The following is a 20,093-nucleotide window of genomic DNA, read 5'->3' as shown; positions in this document are numbered from 1 at the left end:
TTGTTTCTATATACCTTCTTTTCCATGGTTGTTTCTTTCTTGATACTTTACTTTCATAATGCACTTGGTCAAGTGTTTTTTTTTTTTTGGGATTTTTCGTGTAAATGTATCGTCTATCATAACTATCTGCATTTATTGTTGGATTTGACGAATAATCTTGGTTATTATATGTCATTGACCTAAGATCAAAAGTTAATCAAGAAATTAACATCGCTGAGATTTGCATACTGCCATAGCCATTGAGGCAATTAAGTCTTTAAATTGCTGGTAAAAATATGCATACAGCCTACCCGCTCTCCTGCTAAGTTGTCTAGAATTCATCAGTTTATCTCAGTACTACATAATTAAATTTTCATTAGGGAAGGAACATTTATGAGGAATCCTCGGCGCACAAAAATCCACATTCGTGTCTAGGATATAATATTCCTATTGACACCAGTTACATGCGGACAAATCAAATTATCCGGATGTGGTGTTATTGCTAATATCAGATTTCAACTCTGGAACTGGAGCCTTCTCGTTACAGGCTTACAGCACTTGCAAAAGATCGAGGAATGCGGAAGCTATGTGTCCGGGTTTATGTATGTTCCCTTGAAAAATTGTTATCGTCTAAGCTCCAAAGTGGAGCTTCATCTTCCTCAGAGAAAGGTATGCCAGGAGACGGTAGCCAAAAACCATTGCTACCAAGGCGCAAACTTCTCTAAAACTACTGTCTGTTCTCATTCCATTTACTGTTGGTGAGATGTCTGCATACTGAATCTTGAGAAGAATCTTGTAAGTATGATAGTTGAAAGACATATAACGGATCCAGGATATGAAAACTGGAACTTCCTACAACATTGAAAACAGTGGATTATTATTTTCATCATTGGATGCATCTGGCAGCTCTGAAAATTAAATTTTTGTTATTGTTACTAAATCATATTTTACACTGGACTATACGTTCATATACAAGAGATTGTGGATGAAGAGTCGGCTTGCTTACCTGGACAAAGTAACCACCAGCGAGCATGAAGGTCATTATAGTTACTGAAGCCAAGGTGGTAGCCTTTTTTAAGTCCATTAGTATAGCGCCTATAGCTAGTCCAAGTCCCTGCCACGGCAGCCAACCTTAGTGGATTACATGATCAAGTTATGTATGGTTAATCTTGTCAGTAGTTATGAAGGGACATACCTGAGCTGCAACAATGCTGAGAAAAACTGTAAGCATGCTTAGGAAAAATGGACCAGCGCCCATTCTCAAGCCTGCCATGAAGTAGACGATAACAAGGAAAAGTACTGGCAGCACCAGATTAAGCGGAAGATCGCTTGTAGTTCTAGCAAGAAAGTATGCACTTAGTCTATACATGTCGGCTGCTCTTTCCTTGCTCAGCATGGCCCTTTCTTGAGGAAATGTGAAGATTGCAGTGAAGATGGGAAAGAATGACCAGAAGACAGCGATGAAGAAAAGCAACCCAGCCTGCAATGATGGAAGGTTAGTTTCCAGCGAGGTTAATCTCAGAAAAGTTTGCATTCCATTTTCGGACTAATGCAGGCATCCCCCAGGGTGAAATTTAATTTACTGCTAAAAGTAAAAAATTCCCAGGAGTATCTTATTTTTTTTATTTGCTCTTTTTCACCCTTTTCGTATCTAGTAAACCTCTTGTCTTCTTACCATGATTAGGGGTTAAAAATCAGAGATGATTGAATACTATTGGTGAGGGAAGTTGTATGCTCCAACAAAACAAATTATGTACCTGATCTTCCAGACCTTTGGGGCTTTTACTGTCCGACTGCCACCAGAGTAATCCCAATATGACTGCAGTAGCAAGAACTTGAGTGATCCTCAACCAGCTAAAATAGTCATGTCGGTGTTCTTTAATTCCTCTCCTGAACAATATGGTATATTGTTGAATCCAGCTTGCCCCCCAATTTCGCTTTGGAGATGACACTTTTGCCTTTATTTCTTCATCAAGAGGAATAGGAGCCATAAGTTTCTTCTTCTCGTTTTCTGCAACTCGCGTCTCATAGGCCTCCACAAGATACTGCTTTTATTTTAGATGTTAGACCATGAAAGTTTGTGTATGAACTTGCAAATTACAAGAGTCTGTTTCTGTCTGTTGAAGCATTCTGCATCTTGGCATTCAATAGAATGATTAAACTTTACCTCATGCACAATTGCCGGAGTTGGTTTCCCATTTGCCGTGTCGTTTTCTGAATTCTCCGTTTGCACTCTATCCTGTAGTTCTGATGGTACAGAAACATCGTGTAGGTTCCCGTTTGCAAGGTCGAGTAAGAACTCTGCCGGGTTCATGGCAATTTGAGGAGAACATCCTATTGATGAAAAATACGCCATTGCTTCTGATGCTTTTCCGAAGTAAAGCAAGCTTCCTTTTCCAAGAAGTATCAGTTTGTCGAACTTATGGAAGAGTCTACTTGATGGCTGGTGGATTGTGGTCACCACCGTTTTCCCAGCCTGGAACGAGATTGCAACAAGTTAGTAAAACAAAGTGGCTGTACTTTTTTTTTCTTTTCTTTCTTCCGCTTGTTTGGCGAATAAGCTCCACAGATTTCAATGTGAAGTTTTCCTAGAGCAAAAGTGCATAGTTACCAAAATAGATGCTGATGTCATAGGGAATCAGCAGCAGGAAAATCTTTTAACAGGTAAATAGACAATAATAATAATAATAATAATAATAATAATAATAATAAAAAATAAAAATATGAATTTCAAACCTCTGCAATGTCTTGTAACATCTGAACAGTCCTTAATGCAGTTGTAGAATCCAAGCCAGAGGTTGGTTCATCGAGGAACAGAAGGGAAGGGTTGATTATGATCTCGTTCCCTATACAAACCCTCTTTCTCTCCCCACCTGACACTCCACGGACAAAGGAGCCGCCAATCATAGTGTCTTGGCACCTGTAGACATCAATATTTCTTATTATTGATGAACTATAGGAAATGAATTGGGAAAGATTATGCTTGCTAGGATCTTATTAGATCAAAATTATTGCACCTGTTTTTACTGTCAATCACGACCAAATGACTACCAGTAACTGCAGGATTCAAATACTATCAAGGGGAAAGCGAAATTTACCTCTCCAGGCCTAGCTCATTGATAACATCTATGGCTCTTTTTTCCTTCTGCTGTTTCGTTAATGTATTTGGCAGTCGAAGGAGAGCTGCATATGTCAGCGTTTCTTTCACCGTGAGGTGAGGAAACAAGACATCATCTTGAGTCACAAATCCAATCCTGTCGTTTTGATTCAAGTTAACTGACTGACCATAGATTTCTGTTATATGTTAAAACATTTCTTCATTTATCCTATGGTCTTTTCCAAGTAATGTAAATAATAGAACCATTATATTCTTACTTGCTTTTTAGGGACTTGGAATAAGGATGATCATTGTAAGTAATCGAGCCACCAACAGTAGGCTCCATCAGCCTGCCACTGAGCAGATTAAGAAGCGTTGTCTTTCCACTTCCCGACGGTCCCATAAGTGCCAGAACCTCCCCGGGATTCACCGAACCAGTTATCCCATTCAGGATATCCTTCTCCTCGCTACTAGTCATCCCTTTGAGAATCACCTTGTATGTCACATCTGTGAACTGCAAAATTACAGGATAAGAATGAACTTTCACTTATTTCTTGCAACACTTGATCAGAAACTATTTGTAGCTCTTGTTTGTATGACAACATATTTACACAACATTGTTGAAACTGTTCATTCATACCCTTCTTTCCAAAAGCAAAGCTGTGACCGTACGTACTATGTAGACTCGAAAACAAACGAAAACGACTTTGCAGACTCAGAAACTAACAAACACATCATCACTAGAATCATTTATGGCTTTGTTTGGTTGGAAAGAAGGGAAAGTCTTGCACAAAAAGTGTTACATACTATGGAACTTCTATCTGTACAAGACTGAATCTGAGACCATGCTAGCCATGTTCTATGGACTTGCAAACGTGGGATCGCTAGATAAATTCTCCAGCCTTTGCCTGTCCAAATACATAGTATCAAAAATATCAATGCTCTTGCCAATAACGATTGCCAGTTTTCGACGCCGGAAAATGCAGTTGAAAAATCAAAGAACTTATGAAAGGGAAACTCAGGACTCTGCATGTATGGCGAATTATGTTACCTTTAGATAAATTGGCAACGTGGGCTCTGTCTGAAACTTTGGCCTTTCTCTTGTGCCAGCTTCAATATCCTCAGCTGCAACCGTCATGATACAGTAATGTTTATTATTTTAATAAACAATACATGAATCCATTAAAATGATTATATTTATTGGAACATGCACGTTCAGAGATTGAAAGTATACCATTTTCAATGCTACAAACACTGCTCATGCTCGGATAGTAATAATCTCCCAGAAGCGCAAAATCAAGTAAAATTATTAAGAATCTATCATTATCGTCCTAGTTTTATTATTAGATATTATTTACTAGAAGTCAAAGCTTATTTTCAATGTCACAAAACAAGTGACAGTGAGTGAGGCCGAGAAAAGAGGAATTAATTGAGCCTATGTTAAAATCAGCATTTAATACTACGTTATAAGTCAATCAACTTTTCTGGATATTATCCAATCTCTTTCTGTTCAGAATGAAACTTTCACCCAACATTTGGGACCCCAATATGACTAATTTCTCTGGTATTTTTCAGTTGTCAAAACATGTGCAGTGTCTCCTGCTTATTATGAGCTGACGTGGTGACTTTAAAGTTTTTGGGGGCCAAAAAATAAAAAGCAACAAATATTCGGGACCGAAGATCTATGGCCTACTCTAGGTATACGTCTATTAACTCAAAAAATTATAGCCTAATATGATGGGAACACGAATTGGAGCCTTTGAGACTCGTTCCCTTTGAAATTGTGGTAATACACATTATCGTACAAACCTTATTAAATAATTAAAAAAGTTAGGTGTTAAGACTTTGATTATAATTTTGTGTATGAACAAATTAGATCTAGAATATGTCTAAACAAGCTAATTAAATCGGTAAATCCAGCACATATGACATACCTAAGTACCTAAATATGCTAATTACACGCAACACATACCAAATAGGCCAAGCCCTTAGAATTGACCAACTCATGAAAAATGCCCAAGCCTAACATCTAAGAGAATATCAAGCTTAAATGAAGAAGGCAAGTGAAGAAAAGCAGAGCAAGCAGGAGCAAAGCAATCAAGTAAGGAGCAAGTCAAAACAAAGCAAACAAGTGAAGTAAGTCTAGCATATAAACACGACAAAGTACAAGAAGCAAGCAATTGATCACAAGTACCAAGCTTTCTAAGGCAGTTATCAACAAGATTAAAAAAAAAAAAAAGTTTTCTAAGGCAGCAATCAAATTCAATCATGCAAAGGGTGAAGCAAATTGTAATAGAATTCAAGCCATAAGTCACATATCACTAAAGCCAAGACTCATCAAGCTTGCCACAAGTCAGATGTCACTAAAGCCAAGACTCATCAAGCTTCAACACAGTAAAAAACACCAGCATCTTAAAGTTACCCTTCAGATTGGTTACCAGCTTTTGTTGCATGCACAAGTAAACTACACAGTTCTATGTCACAACATAAATAAAGGTAGATATGAGTTAAATTAATGTTCGATAGAGTTTTAGGTTATACTATAAAATATACGTATTAGATTCGAAATATATTTATTCCCTTCATCCTATAATCATTATTATGATCCGTGATTTAAAATAAATATATGCATGAAATAACTTTATCAAATAATTGTGTAGAACGTGATAAAAAAAAATGATATCCTACATAACTTTATATGTGTTAGCATCTCAAAATGTTCATGACCCACTTCTTAATGGACAAATTTGGGTAGAGCAAAGGGTTGTTTATGAGATAATGTCGAGTTTGGTATAATTAGCACTTTTGCTTATTTATACATATTCAGTTCAACAATTATTGGAAAGGTGACGGAAGATTTTGGTCTCGGCCAATAATGACTCTTTTTTTTCTTTTTTTAATTCCAATACGTGTAAGGCCCATTATCAGTTTTTCAAAACCTGATAAATTTGATGGGAACAACGAAACTATATTTTGACCTCTTATTATTGCCAAATAATTAAGTCCCGTGCGGACTGAGATCATTAGATTCCCTACTAAGAAAAATCAAAATTTGAACACTTGTAAGTGCTAAAATGGCCCGTTTTATTATAATTAAAATTGTTTAGTTCACACTATGCCAAGGTGACGATGGGAAAAATTAAATTTTACATTAATTTGAGTTTAATGTGACCAATTTCAAATTCAATTGTAGCCATGATCTTGAATTTTTATCAAAAAAGAGAAAAAAAAAAGAAATTTTAGAAGGTTGATAAATGATAAAACATTTTTTATTTGAGCAACTGAGGGCCAATTTTTTACTTTCATTTCATAATAATAGCCTAAAAAGGAAGTTTTTCTTGTTCCATGTTGATTATATATATATATATATATATAATTGGTCATCATATATATCCTTTGCCTAACTTTCTATTTCTCTTAAACATCAATCATTTGGTCGTTCAAATTCAAAGTATCATCACTCTTTACTTTCCCACTAGATTATAAATGAATTAGCTTGTACTTTAAATCACAAAATAACCATAATTACTTACCCCGTCTCACCAAAAGAAATTGTTTATTCTTTTGTATAAAGTTTGAGATTTATTTTTTCTATCGTAAGATAAAATTTGAGATTATTTTTTTTATTGCAAGAAAGATATGCTTCATGATAATGGGTAAAATTAAGCACTTTGGATTCCAAAAAACACATTTGAGTGAAGATGTACCATTTTCAGAAGAGTTTTTAAAAGTGCTTTTACAAAATCACGCTCCCATTGTCAAATTATCTTAAGATTTTTACACCATACATCATATAGGTTCAAACTTTTAGTTGAGAAATAATTCAAAGATTGGTTTCCATGTCTCATCTAATTTTTCGCTTTTCTTTGACAAAAAAATATCTACTCTCCTATGACAAATATGCTAAAGCCACCCACATTTCATGACTTTAATATAAAGACACCTAATTCACATGCAAAGCCCTACAGGACCACAAAATTTTAAGAATACACAAATAATTTCATAAAATATATACACTCAAAAAAAAAAAAAAAAGAAAGAAAGAAAGAACTTACGTATATCATCATCACTGAACGGTTTCGAATCGGCGATTTCGTCCGGCGGCATGGTGAATCCGGTGAAGGAAAATGAGAGGCCTAAGCTGGCACTAGAAGCTCTACTAAGAGCAGCACCGCTGCTCACTTCATCCAACTCTAGCTTCAGCTGTGCACTTCTTGACTTCCTAATGTGCGTGTTTCTCCCACTGGCGCCGGCGCGTCCCGGCGATGCCGCCGTCATCATCCGACGGCTAGACTTCCTCGAGAGAGTCCCACCGCCGTCAGATGCTCCGGCGGTCTCGCTCGATACCGGAGATTTGAATGCCGCCGATAGTGTTTCCACTAACTGGTCTGATTTTGTTCTCGCCAAACTGGTTGAGCTAACTGGTTTCTCCATGTTAAGCACTGATGTCATGAGAATACAAATGAGATTTTATTCTTCTTATGGACATTTTGTATTAATTATGTAAGAACAATGAGATTCTGAAAATGGTAGCTTAACCGAAAATGTAACCGAACATAACCTTAAATGCCATAATTGTTCATAGTAAAGATAATTAATTAATATACCTCACTCCACGTGGACATGCACACTCAATCAGTTTTAATTTGACAAACTGAACTCAACTAGAAGCAAAAGAATTTGATTAGATTGGAAAAATGAAGAGACTAACTATGTAGTTTTTTTTTTTTTTTTTTTTGGTTTTCGATGAGGTGGAAGCCATAATGGAGGCTTGTAATTCGAAGCAAATCATAATAGAAATGAATTTTTTTTTAAAAAAAGAAAAGAACCCCCCCAAAGAAAAGAAAAATATATATAACCAGATTGAATTACAATGATCAAATTCATTACAAAATACTCAAACATGATTGGAGTGCAAGGAGGAGAAATGCTTTATTGAAACGAGTGAGCTTGAGCGAGTGTTGCACCGAGAATTGTTTTGTAGAAACAGTGCAAGCAAAAACTAATTAAAACATTAATAACAAGATTGTTGATACCTTTTGCAACCAGGAAGGAATGGTGGTTGAAGAAAACACTTGGGAAGCAACCTGTTTTTGGTTTGTAGAATTATGTGGTTGTCAGACTGATCAACTCAAACTGTGACGAAGCTCACTGGTGCAACCAGTTATATATTAATAAGCAATTATGGGGGAGGATAAAGTTACCAGAACACCCTTCGATATATTGGTAATTTTACGGGTGATCCCATAATCCCATAACTTTGATAATAACGTGACTTCATAACATAAAGTTAAAAGATTGGATGCATCTAGCATCAATCGCATTCATTTAGTCCAATCATCGTTGCCGTACACGTGTTCGGACGTTTTGTAATTGTGTTTTTTTTAGCTTGATTTTAAAATCAGGGACATTTTTGACGTCGACCGGCGTCAATCTTGGAGTCAATATTTTACACATCTTTTTGGCAATAATGATTTTTCAACCTTATTAGGAATTTGATGTGCCGTCTAATTATAATGGATTGTCATGTAACCCTAATCTAATTGACGGTATGAGTTGTTTGGTAGACCAGAGAGGACCATGCATGTAATATGAGGTTGTGCGCTGATCTTATGTTCCCTGCTCAAGAGGGAAGCTGAATTTTTGGAAGTTCGTTCAAATTAATTTAGTGTTTCTCTCTGAATTGAGGTTTACATATAAGTTTTCATGTAAGTTAAAAACTATTTATGGCATATTCCCGTTTGATAGTGTTATATTGAATAAAAAAAATGTAAATGTTACATGCATGTAATGATTATAACGTAAACTTGGTTATCATGGTCATTAATTATCATTATTATATTCATTAGAATTTATCATCATATTCATATTTATCTCATCTCATTCAGTTTCAATGAATACTATACACACACCCTCACACACACAGATACATTTTGACATAGATATTCTCATTATATTATAAAATGCAAACTTAAACTTAAAATTTGCTGAAAGTTCCATAATGTCCGGCTGGCGGCCGATCGAGCATCACAGACGACTATAACATTAAAAAATTTTGGCTAGCCATGATGCAACATTCGTATATTTTGTTATAAGGTTAAAGTTATGAAAATTGTTGAGGGTTTTTATTTTTTTGTACTTAACCATGCAACCGACCATTTTGATGTCTTCAGTTCACTCTCTTCATTAATGGCAGCAGTAGCACTGTGTTCATGCGTGTGTGAGTACATATCAGCAGCCTGCTTAATTAGCAATTTTTCCGAACTCCGAACCCTAAAAGGCTCGCGCTGACTCACTGCAACTTCATCCTTAAGGGTGGAAATAATTAAATTCCAAAAGAAGCGAGAGTAGTTAGGGGAAGAGGGTGAGGGTATAAAAGTAAAATCAAGTTGAGAGGACTAGTGGCCGGCTGGTGCGTCGCCTTGAAACGGGAGTGTGGACAAAATTTGAAGGGTGGCCCCAAAAGGACTTATTTGGTGGTTCTCGATAAGGAGCTGTCTGTCTCCCGGCCTTGCTGTTTCATGGTTGGTTTTTGGTTTGCTTTGCTCGCTCACCCCCACTTCCACGGCATACCGCCACGTGTCGGTCCCGTCATATCTCTTTTCTTATTGCATTTGGATATCTCTAGGTAATATTTTTCTCGATATCATTCCCCATGTTAATGACATCTATAATTGCTCTTCTTCTCAACAATATGATATTAGGAACACCATATATAATTTTCATGCATACCAATGTATTATTTCATTTTCGGGCAATGAATGGCTTGTAATTTTGAATAATGTAAATTTATTATTAATGTTTAAGAAAATATATAGAAAAAAAAAAACGAAGGGGCTCTTTTTTCAATGAAAATATAAAAGAAGAAAAACTTATAAAAAAAATAAAGGAATATATGAAAAAAAAAATTCAAAAGAAGTTTATTAAATTCTTCGTTTCCTCGAGCCATTTTATCTTTTTGCATGCAACGTTCTCCAAAATTTGAGTGAGAAAGGGGCGGTGCCGCCTTACTGAGGGCAAGCCACGTGACAAGGACGTGACTTTGATGGACAGAGAGAAGAGAGACACAGAAGGCGGATTAAGAGTCAAACCCCAACCCAACCCCATTAGCTGGGTCCAGCTCCGAAAATGGATTTAGCAATTTAAGCCACTTTCGTTACAAAATGCTTTTTAGCTTAGCCGTCATTCCCCCACCACGTGTACACTCTAGAATCCACTATCGGGACACCTCAGCGTCTAACTGGTGGCTGCGATTCACCTCCGGCTGAAACCTCGACACGTGGACCTCCATTTGCTCCCCCATTTACCTTTCCGCTGCTTCCACGTGTATCTTAAGATCTTCACAACAAAAGAATTCCTTTTTGGAAATTTCTTTTTTTTTTCTGTTTCTATTAAAATTGAAACTGAATAACAATTACCCAAATATTTGTAAGAAGCAAAAATACGTCATTTACGAAAAAGTCCTAAATTGAATCCAAAATGGAATCTATCTATTCGTATCAATCACATTTGAATCAAAAATTGAGATGGTTTAATTTGCACGAATTTAGGCAATAATTTGTTTCTATTTTTGTTAATTTCCGTACGTGTCGATTCAATTAGACTAGTTTATATGGGCTAAGATTATCTATTATTTTCATTTTCATACCAAATCTCTTGAATTGAAAATTTTCGTTTTAACATTAATATTAAAATTGTCCCATACAAAATAATAAACGGCTTTCATACATGCCAATATGCAGTTATGTACCCACTTCGACTTTTGTTATTACTTCTCGATTTTTTTTGGAGAAAAATTTCTCCATATAATTCTTTTATTTGTTAATCCCATTTGAAGAAAAGTAATTTATAATTTATTTAAAAAAGAAAAAAAATGCATGTAAGAGAGTGAGAGAGGGCATTGCCAAGTTGAAGAAAGACTCCCCATTGACCTGTCATTGAACACAGAAACAAAATACACGTACCACGCATTTATGTGCATGGTGTCTGCAAGCTCAGCCAGCTGATACAAATGTAGATGATGTGACGCGCCAATTTGATAAAGAGAGATCGATCAATTTAATCAATGAAAAGCTAAAAGTAAAACCTTACCTAATGCACCGCCCTGTTACTTTTCTCTTTTTTTTTTTTCATTTTCCATGCATTGTGTACAGAGTAAGAACCAGAAACCAAAGTGGTCCTGATTGAATTTGAAATTGACGTTCCAGGATGTCAATGGTGTAAATTTTCTTTCTGAAAACGAAGGTTGCAGAGAAGTGTGTGATGTGGTTTTTGGAAAGTTAATAAAAAAGTATATGGGTGAAACGAAAAAGATGGTGTATGTTAGGTCGAGGGTCATGTGTTTTGGACCTAATGTATAAGGTTAAAAATGATAAAGGTACATAGTACTATATTATATACTAGGTTATTTAATAAATTGCATTTTGAATTGGAAAAAAAAAAAAAAAAAAAGAGAAGGCATTGAAGAGACGTATACACGAAGAAATTCATTACTTGAACACAATACACACACGCACATGTATGTATGTTAATTGAAATTCTTTGTTGCCGGCGTTTCAATGTTTTAATTACAATGTATGTATAGCTGAGTTAAAGATCATTGTCCAATAAACATATAACGTTACTATAAATTTGCTTAGCAAGATTAGTTGGTTCCACGGGCTCATCCAAGTAGTTTTCACCCCGTATTGTTTACTTTTAATTTTGCGGCCATCACTCAAGCTCGAATCTTAAATAAAACAAGAGGTTAAAAAATTAATTTAAATTTTACCCACCCCTAATCTAGACTAACATGGCTCTCTGTATAAGTACTTTATAATCGTGTTATTTATTTATTTATGTAACATAATGAAAAAAAAAACTCAATTTATACCTAATTCGATAAATTCGACCAGTCATTTGGTTATTAATTCATAGAAAACTTAGTTATATGTTATGAACTATGGATAAAATTCTCTCTTAAAAGTTGGCTTATAAATGAAAGTGTCATTAAGTTTAAATACTTATTTAGAGGATAAACATTCATTTAGTCTTTATATTTTGAATTAATCGCTCATTTAATTAATTATATGACATTCTTGCCATTTTTTTTTTTGCTTTTACAATAATATCGTTTAAACAATATTCTTAATGATATTACTAAAAAGAAAAAAAAAACATGTTAATTTGTCAGATTGTGAGTTCCGCCTCTCGTACTATCACTCTATAAAAACAAACAAAGTCAAGTTACTCTAACTTTTGAGCAGCCATGCATTCCATTGAATCCAATTTCACATTGATGGTTCGAAGAACCTGCAGGGTGAGTGCATGCATGTAATATGGTCAAGATGGCAAAGTGACATAGGCGTACCCCAAAGGGCATAGGACGTACCCTAAAGGGCACATAGTATTGCCAATTTTGTACTTGGACCAAGCAATTATCTGAAAGGGCCCGATAATTATCATATATTCGTGTCATATGCGAGCGCACATGTAACAGTAATACAATGTCGAGTTTACACAAATTCGGAGTACAAGATGGATGGATTCAAAAGAGAAACTAATAAAATAACAAAGTTGCAATTATTTCACAAGCAGAAGAATTTTATGACTTGTGATGTGAAACTTAAAACTTCAGCACGGAATGTATTTCAAATTTGATTAGAAACCTAAAGTTTAATGCATGCAGCAATGAATCTCACATAAAAGACAAACTCATGCAGTTTTGCCCTAGCATGCATGGCAATAAGTTGGTTTCAATTGTTGCTTTCGCTTCGTACTAAAACTCTTGGGAAACGAACAACCCATAAGAAAAGCACATGCCATTGGCGAAGCCATTTCTACGTAAGTGTAGCCATCTTGGGGACTTGGCATGATCAAGCAAAAGTGACATGACAAACCCTTGGGACGTGGTTGCCACTTGCCACTATTGTACTTGAAGCTAGTACCACAACCACATGGGTATATAGGTACGTACAAATGTACACAGCACGCATTAAATTGTGACGTACGGTGGCTGAGATCAGTTTTTGGATATGAAATCGACTAATATCATACCTAGTTCACACACACTTGTGTTGCATGCATGCGATCTTAAATCTCGAATGGATTAAATATACGAGCATAAATGATTATATTAGTTTATAGGTATCTTTCTCTTACTTGCTGGTTTTAAGAGTAAGTTTTACCTATACCTTCATATAGCAATTGGTATTACAGAAAACTCTTACCTTTAGTATGGGCTCAGACTCACGCCGTCTTGAATATTGGATAAATATTGGTGTAATTTCGCAACCATATTTATGAATGGAGGCCGGGTAGATATCTAAAGAAGAAGGGATCCAAAAGTCATCTAATTGGTTTAATATCCTCTCCTATTCCGTACACTTCTGAGCTTTTAACGATTTTTATGTTATGTGTCATGGAGTAATGGCGTATAGACAGAATTCACAAGTCCATGTGAATTATCTGAATCTCATCTAATTAGTAACAATGGACAGCTGTAAACATCGATTGTAAAATATGATGGACTGTTACGACTCTAAGTAACAGGGAGAAATGAAAAAGAGAGAGAGAGAGAAACAATTGTAATTCTTTGAAAACGAGGCCTCCAAAATTACTTTTTATAATGATTTACTGCAGTGAACAGTGGTTGCAAAATTTAACGAACTACTATGACCCCATATCTCACGTAAGCTAAATTCCACTCTTGTATAAATTTGAGAATGAAGATAAGAGTCATCATAACTATAAATGTGATTATTTCAACTAGATCTAATTAATAACATGCATGTAATGAATTCAAATGGGTATATCGCATTAATACTATTGACACCCCCGTTTTCCAAAGGAGAGTTACTTCTATCCATGGGTTCATAAAAAAATTACTAATAAATTAAATACATCATCTTCAGGTTATAAGTACAATTTTCATCTAAATTCTCCCACAACTTCTCTCAACATGCATCTCTCAAAATTTCTGACTTGGCCACAAATAGACCGATTAATTAGAGAGAATATTAATTAACCGGTGACTTTGAAAATGAAGATGGCAATAGGAAACATCAAGATAATATAAAATTGGTAACTAAATTATCATTAATATATAACATCAATTAAACTGAGTCACGAAACATTCGATATCTTGAATTAAATAAACAAAATAAACTTGATTGAAAAACGCATCAACAACCACTAGAAGATGAAAGATAACAAAGAAGAAAGAAACACAAATTGAGTAAATAGCGACCACATGATCGCTGAAGCACCATTAATGAAACTGGTTCATTTCCTATCTATAGATACACAGACCAAAAGAAGTAACCAAAAAAGGGGGCAGGTGGGGAGCTTATATTATGAACAATATGATGCTGCTCCAATACAACTTTTAAAAGAATTATGATCTAATCTGATTGAATATACCCAACAGAAGGCTGAACTGAACTGTGAAAACACTAAAATGAGCTGATCTTTACAAAAGTAGGCACTCGAAATTCAACAAGAAAGCATGTCGTTGTTCTGGCATACCCGGATCCAGCATTTAAGAAACTTTGAAGGCTGTCCATAAATGCAAAACACTCAAGTTACTTAAAGACCTTCTTCCCCAAGCCAGAGTCTTGCATCATTGCTACAAACTCACTGTAATCAATGCGACCATCCTGCAAGGAGGACAAAAGGGGTAATCGTAAGTGTTAAAGGTAATGTAAGCAATATTTTTGTTCCTAAGAACGTGAAGAAGCAATTGGCACATAAGGCATTTACATTATCTTGGTCAACTTCCCGTATTATATCTTCTAATTGCGTATCATCTAAGCCAAACTGTTGACAGGCTGTTTGGAGTTCATCTGGGGTAATGTAACCGCTACCATCTTTGTCGAAGTATGAGAAGGCTGCATACATGTGATCTTCCCTCTGGATTTTGTTTAGATGAAGCATTGCAGCTATGAATTCGCCATAGTCCATTGTACCACTGTTGTCAATATCTCCCTGAAATTTTTCGAAGTGAAATCAGTGAGACCACAATGGAATGGATTTAGGCTAATTCAGTGTTATGGTAGCTCTGATTCTTCCTCCTTACATGCATAAATTTCCCCTTATAATATAAAACAAACACCTACCGCTTGCATTAACCCGTCAATTTCAGAATCCATGAGATTAGCACCAACTCTTTGCAAACCCTTCTTCAGTTCCTCAAGAGTGATATACCCGCTGTTATCTGTGTCTATCATCTTGAACATTTCTTTAAGTCCTGCAATTTCCTCTTCGGATAGGCTTTCAGCAATGACCTATAAAAATGTGCAAGTATTTGTTTTAAGAAGATTAACTCAAATTGGCAAGTCACAACCCAGAGGATCTCAATGAAATTGAAGAATAAGTGTGAGAACTAGAGTTGCTAACTCTGATGGCTATTTTCTTGAGTTTGTTCATGGCAGAAAATTGCTTCAGGCGAGATAGAACAGCTGAATCTAGAGGTTTATCCGGAGCTACACCACCAACCTGAACCCAAGGATGGCCTGCACAAGAATTGAAAGGACCATTAAATTAATTGCTAATAGCTCAAAAATGGATCAAATACACAGAACAAACTTATGTAGTTAAAATGAAAGACTGACTTCTACAAAGTTCATGTGTCATACAACCTTAATCTTGAAGAAAATTTCAAAATGGTTGTAAGAAAATTAGATGACAAGACTCACACAGAACTTCATGTGCTGTCAAACGCTTCTTGGGGTCCCTTACAAGCATTCTGCGAACCAGATCTTTTGCACTATCAGATATACTAGGCCATGGTTCTGATACAAAGTCAAGATCACCTTTCAAAACCTGCTCGAATATTCCTTGCTCCGTTTCTGATCGAGGAAACAACATAGCGAAATAAGAAATTATATGTCATACACCTGGAATCGTTTAAAAAAAAAAGGCAGAAGTTATTAAGTTTTGAATGATTAGATTCTCACCATCCCAAAATGGAGGGACTCCACTCAGCAAAATGTAAACGATCACCCCGGCACTCCACACATCACATTGTGGACCATAATGCTTCCGCAACACTTCTGGGGCGACGTAATAAGGGCTTCCCACCACATCCGAAAATGTTTCACCTGCAAGAATGAATAATCAGTTCTCAGAAACACAAACGAGGATTTTGATACACAAAGGAGGAGGAAAGTAAAGTAATTTTGGTTAGTTCCAGAAGCGAAGGTTATGATGAGGCTCTATGCTGGCTAGGGACGGGATAATCATAAGAAGAGGATATTGGCAAGGTGTAACTTAACTGCATTTAGCAATCCAAAAGCAAAAGCATTGAATCAATAATAACGTAATTTATAGAAACTTAAGGCATAATCTAAGAAACTGATATATTCTTATACATGGACAATTTTCAGAAGCTACTTGAGCACATTGTTAATTTCACAACTAGTCACCGTTAGTTTAAAAAGCAATAGCAGAATATATTACAGAATGCCAAATTGAAGTCCTTGACCAGACCAAATAATGTAATTCTCACAGCTTAGAACCAGGTTAATTATTGATATTAACAGTCATCATGCAACACGATCACCAATGGGAGGCACTGCTACTTTACGAGGCCACAATGAGCCGGGTTCATTTAGGTTTCTCACAAGCCCAGTGTGTAATACGCTTGGCCTCTGCTTTTGAAAGAAAAGAAAATGAAGCCTAAGCCAAACTGCAAACGTAAGTCCTTTTCGAGATCAGCTATAGGGTATTCAACTTAACTCGTGTACAATAACCTGTGAAAATCTGACTATCAAACTGCGGATTATGGAAGAACGTTATCACACCACATAGTGAATTAACCACAAAAATGCCACAGCTACCATGCGTCAATTGTATCCATTGACTACCATACCAAGGGCTAAAATATCTTTGCAGACATTACTCCAAAAATGGCTTTGACCATTGCTTCTAAGTTTCCCCAGATGTCAAGACTGACTGACGAGTGATTCCTTGGATAAATCAGAACAAGTCTAGGACTTCAGAAATCAGAATCTATCACTTCAAAAGTACATGAATGTGTGGCCAAAAACTACAGTTGTTCAAAAGAGTGCTTGAGCATAATTTCTCTGTTCCTCCAAATACCAAGACTAACTAATAAATGCTTCCTCGGAGGAATCTGCTTCAAAAAGAGAAACAAGACTACTGAATATATATTTATCAGTTCATAGAAAGCCAAGACCATTTATGATCTCTCTATTTCCTTAGCCCTTTTAGCTGACTATTCCCGCAATTGATAACTAGCCCACCTCAAGGATAATGAGTTTAATCTACAATTTCTGATCCTTGAAACTATCAATCGACAAGTACATATGACAGAAAAAATGATGGAATCATTCAGATTAAGAAAGAAAATAGATAAGGGTCACTATACATTCATAATAAAGGCAAAATTAAGTCTTCGAAATCCTATAATTTGCTTAAAATGAACACACAAATGAAATTAAATTGACCAACCTGGCCTAAAGAACATTGATAGTCCAAAATCTATGGTTTTAAGCGGCGCCTCCTCTTGTTGGTTGATAAAAAGAAAATTTTCAGGCTTCAAATCTCTATGCATAACACCTAATGAATGACAAGCTTCTACAACACCAACTATAATCCGCGTTAGATCAGCTGCCTTTCTCTCCGTGTAATGCCCTCTCTGTATAATCCTATCAAAAAGCTCTCCCCCGGCGCAGAGCTCCATCACAACGTGAACTGCAACAGCATCTTCATAAGCCCCAACAATCTGAATCACATTCGGGTGACCCGCCAAGTGATGCATTATCCGAATTTCTCTTCTTACATCTTCAACATCTTCCTCTGTCGTTAACTTTCTCTTTGCTATAGATTTACAAGCAAATTCTTTCTGGGTTGCTTTCTCTACACACAAAAACGTTGTTCCGAATTGCCCTTGCCCTAACTTGCGTCCCAAGCTATACATTTCTTTCAGATTCCCTGTCTTCCTTCCTAATACCGATCCAACTTGCAACCCGGCACTCGAAATCCGCTTCACATGTGCAGGTTTCTTGGATTGTTCTTGTTGTTGCTGTGGCACTGGTGCCGGTGGTTGTCTGTTATTGTTAATTTTGACAGGAGGAGGAGGCGTGCTTTGAATCGGCGTCGGCGTCGGCGCCGGCGCTGGTGCTGTATCAGAAGCTTTTGACTGATCTTTTGCTTTTAGGGATCGCTCAGTATTGTCAGAGGGTTCATTTTTAGGAGGCGGTGGCAGCCTATCTTCCGGCGGACGCGTCCGCCACACGGCTGCCGTGACAGATTGCAAGAATCCATTGCTGTTAAGATTTGGTCCTACACATGTATTCCCCATCAAAATATTAATTCTCTTAGCTTAGATCATCACCCTCTCTTTCTCCTTTTAATTCCATCATCTCAAAATTTATCAAACAAAGAAAAATACAAATATAAATAATAATTCCAAATCTTGCTAAGAACATAGAATGAGAATCAAGAATGGAGACGCCATGGACAACAGAACAGGGTTGTTCTTCCGAGAGAGGGAGTGTTTATCGGCAAAGAATCCATTATCTTCTATTACTTGCTATTATGATTATGATTTGTAAATGTACTTAATTTTTTTTTAATGGTTTTATTCTTTTGGGGTTACGTTAACATTTTAATGCATGCATGGTAAGGTCAAAATGGTACTAATTATGAATACATTTGAATGTAGCAGTACTAGTACTAATTATTCTCTTTCAATTTATATATGGTAAGGTCAAAATGGTGTAACCGGATAAAAATATCAATTAACCTTGTATATTTTGTATTTAGAAACGATAATCTAAGTAAATTACTTCTTTGGCCAGGAATGGAAAATTTTCTCAAAAAAAAAAATTCCGCATTAATATTTTTAAGGTATTGCATTAAAAATTTACTGATTTAGAAAAAATTAAATGGAATTATTAATCACGTGTATTGCCACCTGCCTATCGGATGGTTCCAAATAAATTGATTTATTAAATAAATTCCTTGGATATTTAAACCAATGACACTGCTGCTCACATGCTATCAACAACTATTGTATAAGGGATGACAAAATACTTCACGGTTTTAGAGTCTTATGGGGCCCCATCCCAAATAGGGTGAATTTGATATAATTTTTTAGAGAATTAGAGAAAAATAATCCACAAATTCTTAATGAGGTGGGATTTAATTTTGTATTTCCTAAACTACCCCCACCCCAATCACCATTATATATGAATATTTTTTTTATGTTTTTGTTCAATAATTTTGTTTTATCAATTACAATGTTAATTAATTTTTTTTTATTTTCACATAATATAAATAGGCTATAACTAAAATAAAACCCTACATTATAATTCTTATTCAGCCTTAGGACATTATTTTGCTTTCTTTTCTCTCTCAATGTGTTGCTTTCTTCAAACATTTTTTAGTTTTGATATTATTTCAAGATATTGTTTCAACCTTTTGGAGAATTTTTTAATAAAGTTTAAATACTTTATAATATGTGATTTTATTTAAGTCTCTAATTTTTAATTTATTAAAATTATTTATTCATATCTACTACAAAATAAGTAAATAGGAAATGGGGTGAATTTATTGGGGGATAGGGTGGGAAATGGGGTCGAAATTTTTAATGGGGTGGGGAATGGGGTAGGCCTACCCACTCCCACCCCGTTGCCATCCCTATCTTCTATCATCATAGGACTTGCTCGGCTCCATTAATTTTGTATTAGGACAAGAATACTATCAACCTAAACAAATATTTAAAATTAATTGATTATAGAGATACAAAGGATAGATCTTCATCTAAGATTTAAACTTGAGTGATTATTTAAAGGGAAATTATCCTTGCACCACCTTTATTTTATTTTATGTTCATCAAACCACCACAAAATTCTAACATGTTCTTTACACCATATTTCTTTTTAAATTTGTATCAATTAGCCACTTTTACACTAACATCGTTAAATAATTTAAACGAAATGATAACTTTACCTCTAAATAAATTAAAAGACCATTTTATCTAATAAAAACTTTGAAAAAAATTATAATTATA

At 35.5% G+C, this 20,093-nt stretch overlaps 1 protein-coding gene across 6 annotated transcripts; it reads right to left on the bottom strand.

Annotated features, from left to right (window-relative positions):
- Positions 1–239: 239 nt before the first annotated feature.
- LOC102614268 (ABC transporter G family member 22) lies at positions 240–18,380 on the bottom strand. Of its 6 annotated transcripts, XM_025099969.2 has the most exons (17): positions 17,528–18,380; positions 16,012–16,155; positions 15,751–15,903; positions 15,452–15,567; positions 15,172–15,339; positions 14,816–15,040; positions 14,669–14,712; positions 7,132–7,337; positions 4,128–4,201; positions 3,355–3,590; positions 3,078–3,233; positions 2,716–2,899; positions 2,147–2,455; positions 1,737–2,024; positions 1,175–1,459; positions 986–1,093; positions 240–831 (listed from the first exon to the last, which is right to left on the bottom strand). In XM_025099969.2, exons 1-17 carry the CDS (start codon positions 18,378–18,380, stop codon positions 610–612), a joined length of 3,771 nt encoding a protein of 1,256 aa, XP_024955737.1. In that variant the 3' UTR covers positions 240–609. The 6 variants fall into 6 exon arrangements, with proteins under 6 accessions (XP_024955737.1, XP_006481645.1, XP_024955738.1 ...); XM_006481582.4 differs by lacking the exons at positions 14,669–14,712; positions 14,816–15,040; positions 15,172–15,339; ... (2 more) ...; positions 16,012–16,155; positions 17,528–18,380 and adding an exon at positions 8,113–8,258 and having other exon boundaries at positions 7,132–7,518; XM_025099970.2 differs by lacking the exons at positions 14,669–14,712; positions 14,816–15,040; positions 15,172–15,339; ... (2 more) ...; positions 16,012–16,155; positions 17,528–18,380 and adding an exon at positions 7,684–7,788 and having other exon boundaries at positions 7,132–7,518.
- Between the last annotated feature and the right edge of the window lie 1,713 nt (positions 18,381–20,093).

This window comes from Citrus sinensis, chromosome 6 (genome assembly GCF_022201045.2).
Source record: "Citrus sinensis cultivar Valencia sweet orange chromosome 6, DVS_A1.0, whole genome shotgun sequence".
In the NCBI taxonomy this organism is placed as follows: Eukaryota; Viridiplantae; Streptophyta; class Magnoliopsida; order Sapindales; family Rutaceae; genus Citrus; species Citrus sinensis.
This window is presented reverse-complemented; position numbering and strand designations above follow the sequence as displayed.

What these genes read in the sequence shown, in the direction of transcription:
- LOC102614268 (XM_025099969.2), bottom strand. Translation starts at nt 18,380, where the DNA reads ATGGGGAATACATGTGTAGGACCAAATCTTAACAGCAATGGATTCTTG. An exon ending in GACAGCACATGAAGTTCTGT is followed by an intron (nt 15,568 to 15,750) that starts GTGAGTCTTGTC and finishes ATTCTTGTGCAG; the next exon opens with GCCATCCTTGGGTTCAGGTT. An exon ending in CTGGTGGTTACTTTGTCCAG is followed by an intron (nt 832 to 985) that starts GTAAGCAAGCCG and finishes TCAATGTTGTAG; the next exon opens with GAAGTTCCAGTTTTCATATC.